The sequence below is a fragment of the Pleurodeles waltl genome, chromosome 2_2 (assembly GCF_031143425.1).
Source record: "Pleurodeles waltl isolate 20211129_DDA chromosome 2_2, aPleWal1.hap1.20221129, whole genome shotgun sequence".
Taxonomy (NCBI): domain Eukaryota; kingdom Metazoa; phylum Chordata; class Amphibia; order Caudata; family Salamandridae; genus Pleurodeles; species Pleurodeles waltl.
Window position 1 is genome coordinate 1,140,638,551 of NC_090439.1, and position 17,976 is coordinate 1,140,656,526.

The window sequence follows — 17,976 nt, forward strand, 5'->3', positions numbered from 1 at the left end:
CTGGGTGGGCAGCGGGGGTGGACCAGGATCTGGGTGGGCAGCGGGGGTGGACCAGGATCTGGGTGGGCAGCGGGGGTGGACCAGGATCTGGGTGGGCAGCGGGGGTGGATCAGGATCTGGGTGGGCAGCGGGGGTGGATCAGGAGGTGGGTGGGCAGCGGGGGTGGACCAGGATCTGGGTGGGCAGCGGGGGTGGATCTGGGTGGGCAGCGGGGGTGGACCAGGATCTGGGTGGGCAGCGGGGGTGGATCTGGGTGGGCAGCGGGGGTGGATCAGGAGTGATGCGCGACAGGTCAGAGCAGGGCACTGAACGAGGCTCTGGGTGGGACAGTCGGCAGTACTGCGGTGGGTGGGCCGGGCGCAGGCTGTGGTCGCTGGGCGCCTGAGGGGTCGTGTGCGCTGGGGCGGGTTCCAGGCGGGGCGAGGACGAGGCTGTCGGGGCCCCTCACAGTGCACGCGGAGCGGGGGCGGGTAACGGCGGTCGCGGAAGGTTAAGTGCTGGCAGAGGAGGTGGTCGGACGGCACCGCTGGGGGTTTTCGCCCGAGGTAAGGTCCTACCGGAGCTGCGGGACCCGCGCTCCTCTCGCCCCTTCGAGTGAGGGACTGAGGGTTGGGTCCCCAGCTCCACTCTTGAGTGACAGGCGGCGTCCCGCAGCCACGCCCGCCCCTACAGTTTCGATTCTCGGCGCGCGCGGCTGGCGGTGTGACGCAGCGGCCTCCTCACGCGCGAAAGTCCGACGGGCTCGAGCCGTCAGCGGCTCGCGACGGACGCTGGGTGTGTTTTGGGTTAAAAAGGCAGCGCAGTGGCGCGAGACCCGGGGGGAGAGGACGGGGAGAGTCAGCGCGCGCTCCGCCAGTAGAGGGAGCGCCCGCCGGTAAGAATGAGCGCAGCGCCGGTGGGACGCTGGGAAGAGTGAGTGCCCACACGCGGGAGTGTCAGTGAGTGAGCGCGTTAGGTCAGGTGAGCCGGAGGGAGCAGCTTGCAGGGGAGCGCGCTTCAGATTTTCCGACGCTGCGGCCGTCATTTTATGTTGACATCCACTCTCGCTCGGTTGCATGAGCGGGAGCTGAAGGGGATTTGCCGAGTACCCGGCCCCTCGTGTCGAGCTGTGAGGGGCCGTTTGCCCCCCCCCGGAGTATCCATTTGTCTTCAGTCACCTGGGCCAGGAGGGCGGTAATTGGGCCGTTAGAGTTTGAGCCGTTACAGGTGGAGTCAGCAGCTCTTGAGGTGAATGCATGACATGGCGACTCCTGCCGCCCCCGGGTTTGCAGATCACAAGGGAGATCTTCCGCCTCGTTGCAGGCATGCTCGCCACATTTTACAAAGAGGCTTTATAAAAGTGCGGCGTGTGGTTAAGAGGGCCGGGCATGTGCAGATCTGCGAGTCACACACTCGGCCTCCCCGGTGTTTGCAGTGCCTGGAAGCCGCCGTTTCACTCTTTGATTGGAAGAGCACGGACTCTGGCAAATACCATCTGCGTAAGAGTTGCTTTTCTTGAAGCACAGTTTAAATATGGTCGGCAGTGTTACTGTCTACATGAGTTCAGTATGACCTGGATGTTACTGTTAAATGCTTCATAGAGCTGAGGTCTTCCTGCCCAGATGGCAGCCTAACTTGTTTTTTTCAGTGCAGTTTTTAGAGACGTCTGATGGTTTGCAATGTTTTCCCACTTGTCCTTGGCCACGTTTACTTGAGAGCAGGATCTCATCCTGTATTCTGACTGAGAGCTTTCTGTTCATAAAAATGTCCTACGGGATTTCTTTCATTGTGTTTACTTAGGCTGCCTGTAAACTTACAAGTGTCACATGTTCAGCCAGTGCTGAGAACGCTGCTGTCTCGGCCCAGCGATCACATTTCAGTAAACAGTGGTTGCGGTAGTTAGTCTTCGTGTACTGGAAAACCCCCACATTGCTAGCACATTATAAGGTTGCTGCAAAAGTATGTGTTTTGGAGGGAGGGGCGGGGGGTGTAGCTTGTGCTACATACTGAAATACACTTTAGCAAAAGCAACTTAGTTACCAGTGCGGTGGTTTTCCAATATGCGTTGACCAGCGTAACCCCAATTTAATGAGCATATAGATTGCCAGAAAAGTGGCCTGAATTTAGACCTTCAAGGTGTCAATATTTAGTCCTATATTTCTACCTGTGGCTGTCCAGGGTTTTGAGTCTGAACCTCTTGCTACCCCAGTGTGAGCTCGCTGTTGAACGAGGAGGAACTTACAGAATGCCACTGCACCATGAAATTTAAGTACAGTTACCATAGAAGGTCGGGTTATGCAGGTGGTGTATATTTCTGCACATTATCTTCTGTCAAATAATCGCTATTATAATTTTTTTTTTTTTTTTTTTTTTTTTTTTTTTTTTTTATAGAATCTGACAAAAGTAGCGCTTTGACATGGGCCTTCAGCGTGGGGTGATGGACGCAGTGCAATAAATATGGTGATGCTCATTTCACACCCCAGGGGGATGTGGCAACGTACTAGGGTGCAGAAAAGATTTATCTGCGGGAAGCAGTAAATGAAATTAGAGGGATCCAGTAGTTGTTGTTGAGACAAATTCAGTTAGCTCCATTGAAATATGCCGAGTTTGTCCTGGTGATTCTACCAAAACCGAGACACAGTCTGAACTTTGCCCACTTTTTGTTTGGAGCAGAAACTTTTAGTCAGTGTTGGAACATTTCTTATTTTAACTCAAGGTCGGCCCAAAACAAAGGACTGACTTAAAGGGCCATCAGCCCTTCTTTTCCTTGGGCTCCAGACAGCTCACAGGCAGGATGATGCTCAACATGTAGATGCCAATGCAGTGGAGTCAAACACAGGCACACATCTTATCATCCCACAAGTACTTAAGGGAAACTAAGATTCAGAAGCAGGTTTTTAACTTTGTACACTTGCTGATGAGCTCACTGACCAATCTGCCACCAATAGATGAGAATTTCCCCTCCCTGTACCTAAACCTCTCCTGCCCCAGTTGAGAGCCTTTGCTCTCTGGAGCTCAGAAATAAAAGCCTGTCTGGGCTGAGGTGTAGAACACCCCTCCCCACAGTGTGATCTGCATTCCAAGACACAGAGCTTCAAAAAAGCTCACCACATTTAGTATGCAAATCTGGCCTTCCATCTGGCACCTGGACAGGTGGGAAAAGTAGCTATGCAGGAGGTGTCACACTTCTGAGCTGGTCATACCCCTAGGTTAGCCAGCCCGAAATGGATACCATATAGGAAATTCCACCATCTTGTGCATGGGGGGGATTTAAGAACCTCTGGACAGGTTGATGCCCACTCCCCACACAAAGTGGTCATCTAGGAGGTGTAGTGACTCCAAGGGTAAGTAACCTATTCGCTACTACCCTTCACCTGCTTAGAAAGGTTGTGTGGTACATCACTCGTATACAGTGAATGTACTGTTACTTTTGTGGTTATTTATGCGTTGCAGTGCTCACTTCCATTGGAGAAACATATTTTTTTTTTTTGCGTAATTATTTTGACTTTATTTCTTTTGATAAAGTGAAAAGAAAGTTGTTAAAAAGAAAGTTTGCCTGGTGGGCACAGTCAGGGGATACATTGCAAACTGGTCTCTTTCTTTCCCGTTCAGACTGTCATTCCCTCTTTAAGTTACCCATTATGTATGACAATCTTTCAGAAGGGACTGATTAACTTGTTTTCTCGTACCCCTTTCAGTATATTGTAATGGAATCTGAACTTGGGGCCAGATGTAGCAAAGGGTTTTTCCCATTCTGTGTCAGTGGGAAAATGTGTTCGTACATATGGCCCTTAGTGTTAACCTTTCTGATTGGTTCTCCTTTCGGACCACCTACATAGTTGCCTGATAAGGCTTTTGACATTTACAGCTGCTTTTTTCTTGTAGCAATTACATAATCGATGCATGTCAGTAAATTGCAAGCACTGAGTGTCCGCCCCACATCCACATGTTTCAGACAAACTAGTCATTTGAAACTGAGCTTCTTTCCTCCATAAAGTGACTCCTTTCAATTTGAGGCAATCTATTAACCTCCTGACCTGTTATTACCCAGAGGGTGTCCTTGTGGTGGAAATCTGTTAGGCATCCCTTCTCACTTCAGTCAAACTATTTCTTTGGAATCGAAAATGCAGAGAACATTTTGCATGTTCAGTGCTGCAGGAATTTCATGTATATCCATTCCTCCGGATCCTGCAGAATCGGCAGGTCGAAATTTCAGACAGAATAGAAAGTTACCTGCCTTTAACAACTGTCTTCCTGGTGGATACTCAGTCCTGCCTACATTCCCGGTCTGAAGGATGGCTTGAGATAGAGGCTTAAAAGAAGTAAAAATTTAGACTGTTGCACTGCAGTCCCTAATTGATGATCTCCTTGTGACCTTTCTTTTGAAAGGCCCAGAAAAAAATGGATTGGGAACTGACGTCACTGCACTGAAATGAGCGCTTTATTGCTCCTGTGACGTGGTGTAAATTTTACTGCCAACATTGAGTCATCGTCCCCTAATGGTGCAGGAGAGCTTTTGTAAGTTTCCCGATTCAGTCTGGCACCTGCGATATTCAAGAGGTGAGGAATCTGCAGGTTCTAGAGCATGCACCAGAAAGATCATTACCAAAGAGAATTAACTTTTTCATCTTTGGCATTGGGTTGACAAACATATTGTACATTGTATCAGTAAAATGCTAAAGTTGCACTCAAGGAAGAGGAGAGCCCCATATAGCAGGCTGGTAAGAGGTGAGTAGAAGGATGTTTTCACTCGTTGGCAGGGTGTTTGGGACAAAAAGGAATCAACTCAGTGCCCCCTTCAGCAGTTGGCTTGACACATTAGTTTATGATTCTCAAGATGGGCTTTCAGGTAAAATCTGTCTCCCATTCCTTTGAAATCACCTCATGTGTTAAACTGTACATGGAAAACTCTGCAATATCTCCCCAGTGCCAAGGGGTATCATAGCAGGCTCCAGCCACTCCTTTACATGTGACATCATGAAGCCATATAAAACGTTATTCAACACAGTGCTTTTTTTGTTCTGCACCCTACACGGATTGGAAATCCTCCATTTGGTTTTTACTGAATTTCTTCAATGGAAATAATTATCTTGGCAATGTTCTTTTAAGGCAACATTGTTCTCTCAAGTCAAAGTTTGAAAAAAAAGGTAATTCTTCTCACAAATAGATTTCTACCTTTGATCCCAAAGTTGTCTTTCTTTGGTGTTTAGTGCCTCAAACACGACACCGGTTCTATGATCAGTATCGTTTTTTAACTCCCATGATTTCAGGGAGAAGGTAGCCCAGGTCTTCACTGGACAGACCCAAAACCATGGGGACTATTCCCTCCACGGTCTACTCCCGCACGGGCAAATTATCTAAATAACTCCTCTCCAAGGAGGAAAGCCTCTTTTTTATGAAGTATAATCTGCATTACGGAGCTCTGTTCCCAAGGTGTTCCCTTTCTACTAACCCATTTGAATGACAGCAGAGGCAGTCCCCAAAACCAGCCTCAACATCATCCTTTAAGGTGCTACCAGCACTTGAGAAGCTGCACCTGTTTGTCCCCTGCTTTGATACAGACTGACCCTGTTTAGAGCCGCACCTGCTTCAGACCAACTCCCTGCTGCTTTGTTGCTGACCTTGTTCGTTGGTCAGCGATGAGCACACTAACTCTGGAATTGACTTACCACCTGTTTCTAGGACGCACACTATTTTGGTTTAAGGTAATGAGGAAGTTCAGGCTCTTGTATATTCCTCTTCCATGTGTCCAATTGTTTCCAAGAATGAATGAGCTATTTTGTTGAGATGTTGGTGCCATACAGATTCTCCCAATTGTTCCACTTATTGATGAGTTGGTCAGTGATGCAGACAATCTCTACATTTTCCTACCCTGCTCATGGTACTGATGACGTCTGTTAGTGTTTTACAGAAATGATGTGGGACTAGACAGTCTTCTAGAGGTGACCATTGGCGGTCTTCTGGTCTGTCTGAAGAGGTTGCCCTTTTCACAGCAGTGATCTGTAAAGAGGCAGAAAGTCTGGAACTTCTTCTGTTGAGGAGACTAAGGCTAACATGCTGACAGAGATTCTAAAGATTCCTGCACTGCCTCAGAATCTTTTAATGAGGATTTGTTTTACCTTTTGCTTCCAGCCTAGGACAAGCTTTCCTCTGCTCTTGTAGTGAGTCGCCAGATGCCTAAGTACCATAGGCTCCTGCTGGTATATCCCAAATGTATTTCTTCTCCCCTTTGCCTGAAGCACTTTACCCATCCCTCTTCCCTGCCATCCCCTGTCGATGAGCCCAAGTGCATTAATGCTATTAGGGAATTGCTTTTCTGTGAGAGTCTGTATTTTCCGCCACTCCTAGGAGGTGCTGTCTCTTCTGAGCATGGTGGTCTTTGACTTAGTCTATGCCAGTAGGCCTGGGATGTTACTCCTGCTACTTTCAGGACGCCCATTACATAACAATGGGGTAAACCAATAGGACCTGGGCACTGATTGGTGCAAAATAAGAATTGATCCAAACGGACACTGCCCAAGGTATGTCAAATAAATTGGACAGTCCTGACTCTGTAACCATAGTCCAATGTCCTCAGCCCCAACCAGGGGAAGTATGTCCATCCTAAAATAAAGAGTCCAATAATAATACAACACACAGAGAACATCAATAGAACTGAATTCAAAATTGTATTGAAATTCGGTAGTGTCTATATATCTACATTATTTACATTTGATTTCATAGTTGCTCCATTGTGTGACATATAAGTGCTCAGAAAGACATGCTTGTGCATACGTAAAGGAAAAGGAGAAAAAACAATTTCCATTCATTAAATTAGAAACACTATTCTATTATATCAAGCCTGTCTGATAGTCTTCCCTTAAGATCAATTAATAGCCATTGTGGATACAATGTATGAGTCCGTATAATTTCTTTGTTGACCTTGTAGTCAGTCCAGGCTGTAAAGATAGATCTTTGTTGACGTTTGGACCCTAGACATTGGAGGCCAATTAAAACCTTCCAGACAGGTCTTCATCAGGACAGATTTTTGTAGTAAAGGGACCAACCTAATTTTGGTAGTCCCAAAAGGGGTATTTGTGTAATTAATAGGCAATGTGAAGGCTCACCAGCTCTTCATTTGAATTATTAATTTTTTTCAGGCCCGCAATGCGAATATGTCTGATAAAAGCCCAAGTACTTGAGTAGAGTGGTGCCATTGCACAACTTAATCTGTTATTTTTTTTTTCTTTTTTAAGTTGATTTAATTTAATCAAGATCTTCCTAGTTTATCTTCATTGTCTCTGGTAGCATTTTTAGAGAAGGCACCAGACTAGACCTCACATACCAATTTAACCAGATCATCCTTATTTTGTGACACATTTAGATCTAGCTCAGGTTCCCATTGAATAAAAAAAGTGCAGGACAAATTCTCTACTGTTTATGGTTATTAGCTGTGCATTTCACACAGCTTTGAATTACATTTTATTTATATATATATATATATATATATATATTCAAAACTTTCACAGTAACGCACACTCGGGAAATCAAAAGCTGGTAGTGTTTATTACCACACACAACGCGTTTCGGCTGTCAAGCAGCCTTGACCAAATGTATAATTCAACCAATACACACAGCTTAAATATTCTCCAAGCATAAACATAGAAACAGGACAAAGTATTTCTCTCTTTCTCTGGTAAGTATACATAAATAGAAGATACATAGACTAGTTAAATATGAATAAATACATTTTTATATACATATATCTCTCTGTATAAATAAGCTATCCTGATAAATTACAAAATTGATAAAAATACACCAAGTGACAATATCGATATAAATAGGAGTACGGCTTATATATACATATACCTAAAAAGTTTTTTAAATACTCAAAAAGCCAATATCAAAATTACATTCCCTTCTATTTGTAATAATAGACTTCACCTAGTATATATATTATTTGTATGTAACACCTACATTGCTAGATAATGCAAATATTATTCTATTACAGGAAAATACATTCTCCATATAAAAATTATTGCAAAATTACAGAGAAAAAGAAAAAAAACTTGTCACTATTTCAAAATAATCAATACCCATAACACCTCGTGAAGAAAAAAAACAATAGTGAATCCATCCGGACCCCTCCATCCTGAAAAGATATAATCAAATAAATAAATTGAATTAAAATTCATTGAAAAGCCACTACTATTCACATTTTAAACCACTGCTAATCACAATACAAGGAAAGTGTAAGATGCAACAACAGTAATTCACTATCCTATGACGTATTAATCATCAAACAAATGAGTATTGAGCACTTCACAAGTATTCAAACCTCCTTGGTGTCTTAGTTTCCAAGTCAACAATGTATTTAGATTCTTTTTTACGTAAAGTTAATTCCCTGTTACCACCACTATGATGTGATGGCACATGTTCAATCCCAAAGTAAGACAACAGGGTAGAGTCAGAATTTTCATTATCTTGAAAATGTCTAGCTACTGGGTAATGTGGATCCTTAGATGTGATAGCACGCATATGTTGAAGAATGCTTTTTTTTTTTTTTACTACATGTTTAGTACTTCCCACATACCAACAATGGCAAGGACATTCCAATATATAAATGGTAAATGGAGTACTACATGTCAGAAACTGCTTGATTTGTCTATTCATCCCTGGTTTACTTGTGGGATACTCTTTTCTTATCACACTAATACGACATGCTTTACAGTGGCCACATGGAAAGAATCCCTGCAAATTATGTTCCTTTATATGAGGAATAGAAGTAACATCATTCGATCTCAACATATCATGAAGATTACGCCCTCTTCTATAAGTAATCTGTGGCCTTCTCTGAATCACTTTACCAATATTAGGATCACATTTCGAAATATTCCAATGTTTGGAAATGATCTTTTTGATCTGTGTTGTATCTTCATTGTAGGTTAGGATCAATCTGATGGCCTCATTATTCTCATTTTCAACTTTAACAGTATTATCAAACAAAGTCTGAATTCTTTCTACTTTCCTGATTTTCTCCGTAGCCATTTTGATTGCCCAATCCGGGTAACCCCTTGGTTTAAACCTTATAACCATATCTTTCTGTTCTAGTTCAAAAACCTCATCTGTATTGCTAATTCTTTTAGCCCTTAGTAGTTCTCCATATGGAATACTCCATTTAAGTCTATCAGGATGTCCACTGGTGGCATGCAATAGACTATTCCCTGCTGTAGTTTTATGAAAAAGTTCAGTGTTAATCATCTTATCCTTGATCTTAATTCTTGTATTTAGAAAATCAATGGACGATCGGCTTATATTGTATGTCAATCTAATATTACGATTGTTATCATTAAGTTTACCAGTGAACCGTATAGCCTCACCCTCAGATCCTTTCCAGATTATAAACAGATCATCAATATATCTAAGCGCAAAGTGGCAAGATTTATTTCTGGATACTTATTTTCATCTTTAAAAATCTCTTCTTCCCACAAACCCAAAAATAAACAGGCAAAACAAGTTCCCATTGCAGTCCCGAGGATTTGTTTATAGAGCAATCCATTGAATAGAAAAATATTGTTAGTCTAGCAATATTTTATCATCTCAATAATCATGTCTGTATGCGCCAAATATCTCAAAGACCTTGTATGTAGGAAATGTCTACATGCTTGTATGCCTTTCTCATGATCAATGATGGTATACAAAGAATTGACCTCAAAAGATATTAACAAGAAATCCTCTTCCCAAATGATACCTTCCAATTTGCCTAGAAAATCTTTAGTATCCTGAACATAGGAGGGTAAGCTCGTAACAAATTCCCTCAAAAAGAAATCCACACATTTTCTAATGCATTCCCACACGAGGAAACTATTGGTCTCCCCGGAGGGTTATCTCTGTCTTTATGAACTTTGGGAAGAATATATAGTATAGGTAACTTGGGAAAATCCTTTTTCAGGAAACAATATTCTTCCCATGTTAGAAGACCTTTATCCTTCCACTCAATCAGAAGATGCCAAATTCCTGTAATACTATTCGTGTACACATCTTTCGTCACAACCATATAAAATTGTGTATCACTTAGTTGTCACATAACCTCATCAATGTATCTTTGTCTCTTCCAAAGTACTATATTACCTCCCTTATCAGCTGGACAGACAATGATATCACAATCTTCTGCCAATAATCTGATGGTTTCTCTCTGTTTATATGTCATGTTGTTATTGCATCTAGGTTTAAACCATGTTCGATGTCGAAAATGTGTCAAACTTTGAACTGCCATATCATAGAAGGTGACAATATTGTCATGATTCATATTTGGAAAAAATGTTGACTTTGGTTTAAAACCAGAAGGAACTGCAAGATCATATACAATACCCAAATCATCTAGGGTCTGATATAAATCCTTCCCCTTTATCTGTACAGGGTTGTCTTGTTCTAACTCATGAAGAGTTAACAGAGTATCAACGACACTGATAGATAAAATTTGTTCACCACCATCATTAATAATAAGAGGTTCTAGACCTTTATCGATGTTTCCTTTCAATTTGAACCACTTTTTTAGTTTCAATTTTCTAATAAATTTGAATAAATCAATGCGCGTTTCAGCATAATTAAAACGTTTGGTAGGGCAAAAGAAAGACCTAAACACAATGTTTTCTTATCTTCCTCAGTTAATTGATGATCTGATAAATTAATAATAGTTTTATTCACCATTTCGTTATCCATTATGTCTGTACATTGGAGTCTCTTATTGATTTTCCACTTGCTCCGGATTTGGATCTGTTCTTACTCTGGTTTCTAAGTCTCTTTCTCTTTCTCTTTCTCTTTCTCTTTCTCTTTCTCTTTCTCTTTCTCTTTCTCTTTCTCTCTCTCCTTCTCTCTCTCCTTCTCTCTCTCCTTCTCTCTCCCTTCTCTCTCTCTCTCTCTCTTCTCTCTCTCTCCTTCTCTCTCTCTCTCCTTCTCTCTCTCTCCTTCTCTCTCTCTCCTCCTTCTCTCTCTCTCTCTCTCTCCTCCTCTCTCTCTCTCCTTCTCTCTCTCTCCTCCTTCTCTCTCCTCCTTCTCTCTCTATCTCTCCTCCTTCTCTCTCTCTCTCCTCCTTCTCTCTCTCTCTCTCTCTCCTCCTTCTCTCTCTCTCTCTCTCTCCTCCTTCTCTCTCTCTCTCTCTCTCCTCCTTCTCTCTCTCTCTCTCTCTCCTCCTTCTCTCTCTCTCTCTCTCTCCTCCTTCTCTCTCTCTCTCTCTCCTCCTTCTCTCTCTCTCTCTCTCCTCCTTCTCTCTCTCTCTCTCTCCTCCTTCTCTCTCTCTCTCTCTCCTCCTTCTCTCTCTCTCCTCCTTCTCTCTCTCTCTCCTCCTTCTCTCTCTCTCTCCTCCTTCTCTCTCTCTCTCCTCCTTCTCTCTCTCTCTCCTCCTTCTCTCTCTCTCCTCTCCTTCTCTCCCTCTTTCTCTCTCTCTCTCCTTCTCTCCTTCTCTCCTTCTCTCCTTCTCTCTCTCTCCTTCTCTCTCTCTCCTTCTCTCTCTCCTTCTCTCTCTCCTTCTCTCTCTCCTTCTCTCTCTCCTTCTCTCTCTCCTTCTCTCTCTCCTTCTCCCTCTCCTTCTCTCTCTCCTTCTCCCTCTCCTTCTCTCCTTCTCTCCTCTCTCCTTCTCTCTCTCTCCTTCTCTCTCTCTCCTTCTCTCCTCTCTCCTTCTCTCTCTCTCTCTCCCTCTCCTTCTCTCTCTCTCTCTCCCTCTCCTTCTCTCTCTCTCTCTCCCTCTCCTTCTCTCTCTCTCTCCCTCTCCTTCTCTCTCTCTCTCTCCCTCTCCTTCTCTCTCTCTCTCTCTCTCTCCCTCTCCTTCTCTCTCTCTCTCTCTCTCTCCCTCTCCTTCTCTCTCTCTCTCTCTCTCTCCTTCTCTCTCTCTCTCTCTCTCTCTCTCTCTCCTTCTCTCTCTCTCTCTCTCTCTCTCTCTCCTTCTCTCTCTCTCTCTCTCTCTCTCTCTCCTTCTCTCTCTCTCCCTCTCTCCTTCTCTCTTTTCCCCCCCCCCCCCCAAAAAAAAAAGTAGCCGGCTTATTAGTAATTTCAGCATTAGATATCTCACTATCTGTTGAACTTAAGGAATCCATCTCCCTTGCACTTTCAGAAGTTGAGGGCTGACCCATAGATATGGAGTAATTTGCTCCTGGCTTATACAGATGACCATATCTTCTGCTAAATGTCAAGATCCTTCCACTTTCATAGTCTCCTATATCTCTAAGGGTTTTTTGATCTTTATATCATCTTCATATTTTGTTCAACTTTAGCTTATGAATCATGACAATATTGTCACCTTTTATGATATGGCAGTTCAAAGTTTGACACATTTTCAACATCGAACATGGTTTAAACCTAGATGCAATAACATGACATATAAACAGAGTGAAACCATCAGATTATTGGCAGAAGATTGTGATACCATTGTCTGCCCAGCTGATAAGGGAGGTAATATAGTACTTCGGAAGAGACAAAGATACATTGATATGATAAACAATTTTATATGGTTGTGACGAAAGATGTGTATACGAATAGTATTACAGGAATTTGGCATCTTCTGACTGAGTGGAAGGATAAGGGTCTTCTAATATGGGAAGAATATTGTTTTCTGAAAAAGGATTTTCCCAATTTACCTATACTATATATTCTTCCCAAAGTTCATAAAGACAGAGATAACCCTCCGGGGAGACCAATAGTTTCCACGTGTGGGACTGCATTAGAAAATGTGTCAAAATATGTGGATTTCTTTTTGAGGGAATTTGTTATGAGCATACCCTCCTATGTTCAGGATACTAAAGATTTTTGTAGGCAAATTGGAAGGTATCATTTGGGAAGAGGATTTCTTGTTAATATCTTTAGATGTCAATTCTTTGTATACCATCATTGATCATGAGAAAGGCATACAAGCATGTAGACATTTTCTACATACAAGGTCTTTGAGATATTTGGCGCATACAGACATGATTATTGAGATGATAAAATATTGCTCGACTAACAATTATTTTTCTGTTCAATGGATTGCTCTGTAAACAAATCCTCGGGACTGCAATGGGAACTTGTTTTGCCTGTTTATTTTTGGGTTTGTGGGAAGAAGAGATTTTTAAAGATGAAGATAAGTATCCAGAAATAAATCAGGCCACTTTGTGGTTTAGATATATTGATGATCTGTTTATAATCTGGAAAGGATCTGAGGATGAGGCTATACGGTTCATTGGTAAACTTAATGATAACAATCGTAATATTAGATTGACATACAATATTAGCCGATCATCCATTGATTTTCTGGATACAAGAATTAAGATCAAGGACAAGATGATTAACACTGAACTTTTTCGTAAAACTACAGCAGGGACTATTCTATTGCATGCTACCAGTGGACATCCTATTAGACTTAAATGGAGTATTCCATATGGAGAACTACTTAGGGCTAAAAGAATTAGCAATACAGATGAGGTTTTTGAACTAGAACAGAAAGATATGGTTATAAGGTTTAAACAAAGGGGTTACCCGGATTGGGTAATCAAAAAGGCTACGGAGAAAATCAGGAAAGTAGAAATAATTCAGACTTTGTTTGATAATACTGTTAAAATGGAAAATGAGAATAATGAGGCCATCAGATTGATCCTAACCTACAATGAAGATACAACACAGATCAAAAAGATAATTTCCAAACATTGGAATATTTTGGAATGTGATCCTATTATTGGTAAAGTGATTCAGAGAAGGCCACAGATTACTTATAGAAGAGGACGTAATCTTCATGATATGTTGAGATAGAATGATGTTACTTCTATTCCTCATATAAAGGAACATAATTTGCAGGGATTCTTTACATGTGGCCACTGTAAAGCATGTCGTATTAGTGTGATAAGAAAAGAGTATCCCACAAGTAAACCAGGGATAAATATAGAAATCAAGCATTTTCTGACATGTAGTACCCCATTTATATATTGGAATGTCCTTGCCATCGTTGGTATGTGGGAAGTACTAAACATGTAGTAAAAAAAACGCATTCTTGAACATATGCTTGCTATCCCATCTAAGGATCCACATCACCCAGTAGCTAGACATTTTCAAGATAATCAGAATTCTGACTCTACCCTGTTGTCTTACTTTGGGATTGAACATGTGCCATCACATCATAGTGGTGGTAACAGGGAATTAACTTTACGTAAAAAAGAATCTAAATACATTGTTGACTTGGAAACTAAGACACCAAGGAGGTTTGAATACTTGTGAAGTGCTCAGTAATCATTTGTTTGATGATTAATACGTCATAGGATAGTGAATTACTGTTGTTGCATCTTACACTTTCCTTATATGGTGATTAGCAGTGGTTTTAAAATGTGAATAGTAGTGGTTTTTCAATGAGTTTTAATTAAATTTATTTATTTGATTATATCTTTTCAGGATGGAGGGGTCCGGAACGATTCCTGATGGATTCACTATTGCTTTTTTCTTCACAAGGTGTTATGGGTATTGATTATTTGTAAATAGTGAAAACATTTTTTTTTTTTTTTTTTTTTTTTTTCTGTAGTTTTGAAATAATTTTTATATGGAGAATGTATTTTCCTGTAAAAGAATAATATTTGCATTATCTAGCAATGTAGGTGTTACATACAAATAATATATATATATATAAGGTGAAGTCTATTATTACAAATAGAAGGGAATGTAATTTTGATATTGGCTTTTTGAGTATATAAAAAAACTTTTTAGGTATATGTATATATAAGCTGTACTCATTTATATTTATATCGATATTGTCACTTGGTGTATTTTTATCAATTTTGTAATTTATCAGGATAGTTTATTTATACAGAGAGATATATGTATAAATGTATTTATTCATATTTAACTAGTCTATGTATCTTCTATTTATGTATACTTACCAGAGAAAGAGAGAAATACTTTGTCCTGTTTCTATGTTTATGGTTGGAGAATATTTAAGCTATGTGTATTGGTTGAATTATACACGTGATCAAGGCTGCTTGACAGCCGAAACGCGTTGTGTGTGTGTGGTAATAAACACTTTTTGATTTGCCTAAATAAACACTTTTTAATTTTGATTTCCCGAGTGTGCGTTACTGTGAAAATTTTGAATGGAAATTAACCGGAGTGCACTGCTGGTTTCGACGCACCACCCCTCGAAGGCTGCTGTGAGCCCGTTTGTGAGCAGGCTCTGTTAATGTATAAATATATATGTATATATACAAAATTGCGAAAATGACTTATGGCAGAATTTCTTATGATTACTTCTTTATTCATACACGTAGTTAGTTGTTAAACACCCAACACATGTTTTGCACACCTTGCGCTTCTTTAAGGCTGTTATAAACCAAGAGAAACATGTACATCAGTATAACCTATACATACAAAAATACAATATACTTTTATTAACAGAAAAGTTGACCTGTTATCAAGATTTGAATAGTTAATTGCCTTTGTCACATTCTAATCACATACATATGCTAAACACGGAACACTTATTTACCAGTAACATTGCATCCTACCAAGATGATGAGCATAAATATCAGCATTGTTCTCTAATAATGACCGATCTCATTACAGTAGATATAAAATCCTAGCATGTCTCTCCTTTTTAAGTTACAGTTAAAGATAACTCCCTTTTGGCCCCCATAAATGTGAATAAGTGAAAGAAATACCTTGTATGTGTGAAATTTCTCTTGTGTGCTTTGTTCTGTTTTCCACTATTTGTCTTCCAAGGTTGATTTAACTTAATTTATGATGATCCAGGACCAGCCTTAGCGTTGGTTGCGCCCTGTGCGACAGTGTTTGTTGGTGTCCCCTAGTGACAACCTCCACCACAGATTCCCTCACTACTACCCTTTAACAGTGCCTCTCAAGTCTCCATAACCACTCTCTCTCAAGTGCATTTAGTTGAGTTTTTGTAGCACTACACTTTCCAGTGTAGGGTGTCAGAGCACTTTACATTACACATATAGACAATCGATCATAAGTGTTTAAATCAGTGTATAAGAAATGTTACATAAGACAGAGCACTACAATATGTGGGAGTCACGTCACCCTTACTAGTAGGCTTGGTTTGGAGAAGCACAAACTCAGAAAATCATGGTTGGGGGTTCTCTTTAATAATAAGAATTGACTTCTACCCAATTGAACCCTTTTGCAATGTTAGGATAATAAAAAACTGAGGGGAAAATAATGCTTTTAATTTATACCTTGCGGAATGCATGCACTTCTTTGACAGCAAACTGTTCTGTGTTAGGATTTTAACTCATAAATTGTGACAAAAGCAATAACCCACTGACCTATTTGCATAATTTGTACTTTATGACCTGTGTGGCACATGTTCTTTACAGGTGGCATATTACCCCTCTGCGCTAACTTAAAACTCCCACTAGAGAAAACTCTGAACTCTCTCCAGGCAGAACATTAATCACCAGAGTTATGTTGACATTTTTATTGTTGCCTAGAAATTGCTGGAGGTAAGGAACGCTGCAGTAGGGGCTTTTAAAACTATATTGTACTTACAAACACAGAGACCCCTCCCAAAGCCAGCACCCGGTGCAGTGGCAAAGGTTGCACCACCCTAGAGCTGGCCCTGTGATGATTACTACCAGTATAGTTTTCTGTAACTATTAGTGATGTACCCTATTAAAGTATGCTACACAATGGTTATCTAGGTTTTGAAATTAATCAGTGCACTCTCGCTTAGTTGCTAGGAAGATTTTAAGAATAAGACTGACATGGCCTCTTAATTCAAATCACTTCAATTCTTCTTTAGTTGATATCAGGAACCATCTTTATATATTCATGAACAACTGTGCTTCTGCAAGAACATACAATGTCATTGTAAGTTACAGCAAGGGATAAAATCTTCAACCTACATTGTTCTAAATAGCTGTGTATGAATGATCTTGCCTTAGGATCAGCTTTTTTTTCGTGTAATTCAATGAAAAATACCCTTTAAAGTCCGCTTAAGTTCATGCTTCAAAGGAACCCCATGATACGGGAATCTAAAATTATATTTTTAATCCATAAATCTTTATTGTAATAAAGTCAAAGTCTATGGCTTCTACACCTTCGTATTTACTATATGCTCTATCATGCATCAAAGTAATGTCATCATTCCACCATGCTTGTGCCTGATTAGACTTATGCAAGGCGAAAGCCACAGGCTTTTTTCACATAAGTTAAATAGTGACTATGGGCCTTATTACGAGTTTTGCGGTGGCAATCCGACCACCGACAGGCTGGTGGAGCACACTGACAAATTATGAGTCTGGCGGTGGGGCACACATAAGTCCGCCGACACCGCCAGCCAGCACATACCACGGCAGTCGTCTGGAGGCACAAACAGTTCAGTGGAGACCGTGTGTCTGCCTGACTTACTAGGAGGTAGCACACTGCCAATGTGACCACGTGGTCCAACCACCATGGCGCAGTTGGCAGAAACAAATGGTATAAAAGAAGACACTGACCTCCAGGAATTTAAACCCATCTTGAGCCTCCATGGAACCAGAACTAGACGTCATCCCACTGCTCCTGCTCACGAAAAACCAACACTAATCGCTGACGAGGACGACAAAAACATAAGTACCCAAACTCATCTGTTATATTTGTAAAATGTATAAATTTGTACAGTTACATAACATACCATAGGGAGTGGGTGTGAAGGGCTGCACTCACATGTAACATAGTGACACACACAACCACATACTGCGTCAAGGACACATACACATCACACACACCAGCCAGTACACCTTCCATAGGTCAGTATCCCATATTTATGCACAGCATTTACACATAGCAACAAAGCACAGGCCCAGGCGCACAGATTCTCATACAACAGGCAAACTCGTAACAACACCACAACTGCACAAATACAATATTATGTGACACACAACAAGCCAAAAAAAAAACCATGACATTTATTTCCATATCATGTGTGCCCCCAAACACCATGTCAAAGTAAGATACATCTAGTATCCGTGCAGAACACATTGTTTGCAGAAGTTCAATACCGAAATAATT

At 41.0% G+C, this 17,976-nt stretch overlaps 1 protein-coding gene across 8 annotated transcripts in view; it reads left to right on the plus strand.

The window, feature by feature from the left end:
- Positions 1-299: 299 nt before the first annotated feature.
- Positions 300-17,976, plus strand: part of NUGGC (nuclear GTPase, germinal center associated) — a 1,501,499-nt gene continuing 1,483,822 nt past the window's right edge. For 4 of the 8 annotated variants that reach the window (XM_069221053.1, XM_069221054.1, XM_069221051.1 and 1 more), the window contains exon 1: positions 943-1,478. In XM_069221053.1, the coding sequence (XP_069077154.1) occupies positions 1,232-1,478 (247 nt within the window). In that variant the 5' untranslated portion in view covers positions 943-1,231. Of the gene's footprint in view, positions 546-699; positions 1,479-17,976 lie in introns of those variants that run through there. The other 4 variants (XM_069221057.1, XM_069221058.1, XM_069221055.1 and 1 more) reach the window with 4 other exon arrangements.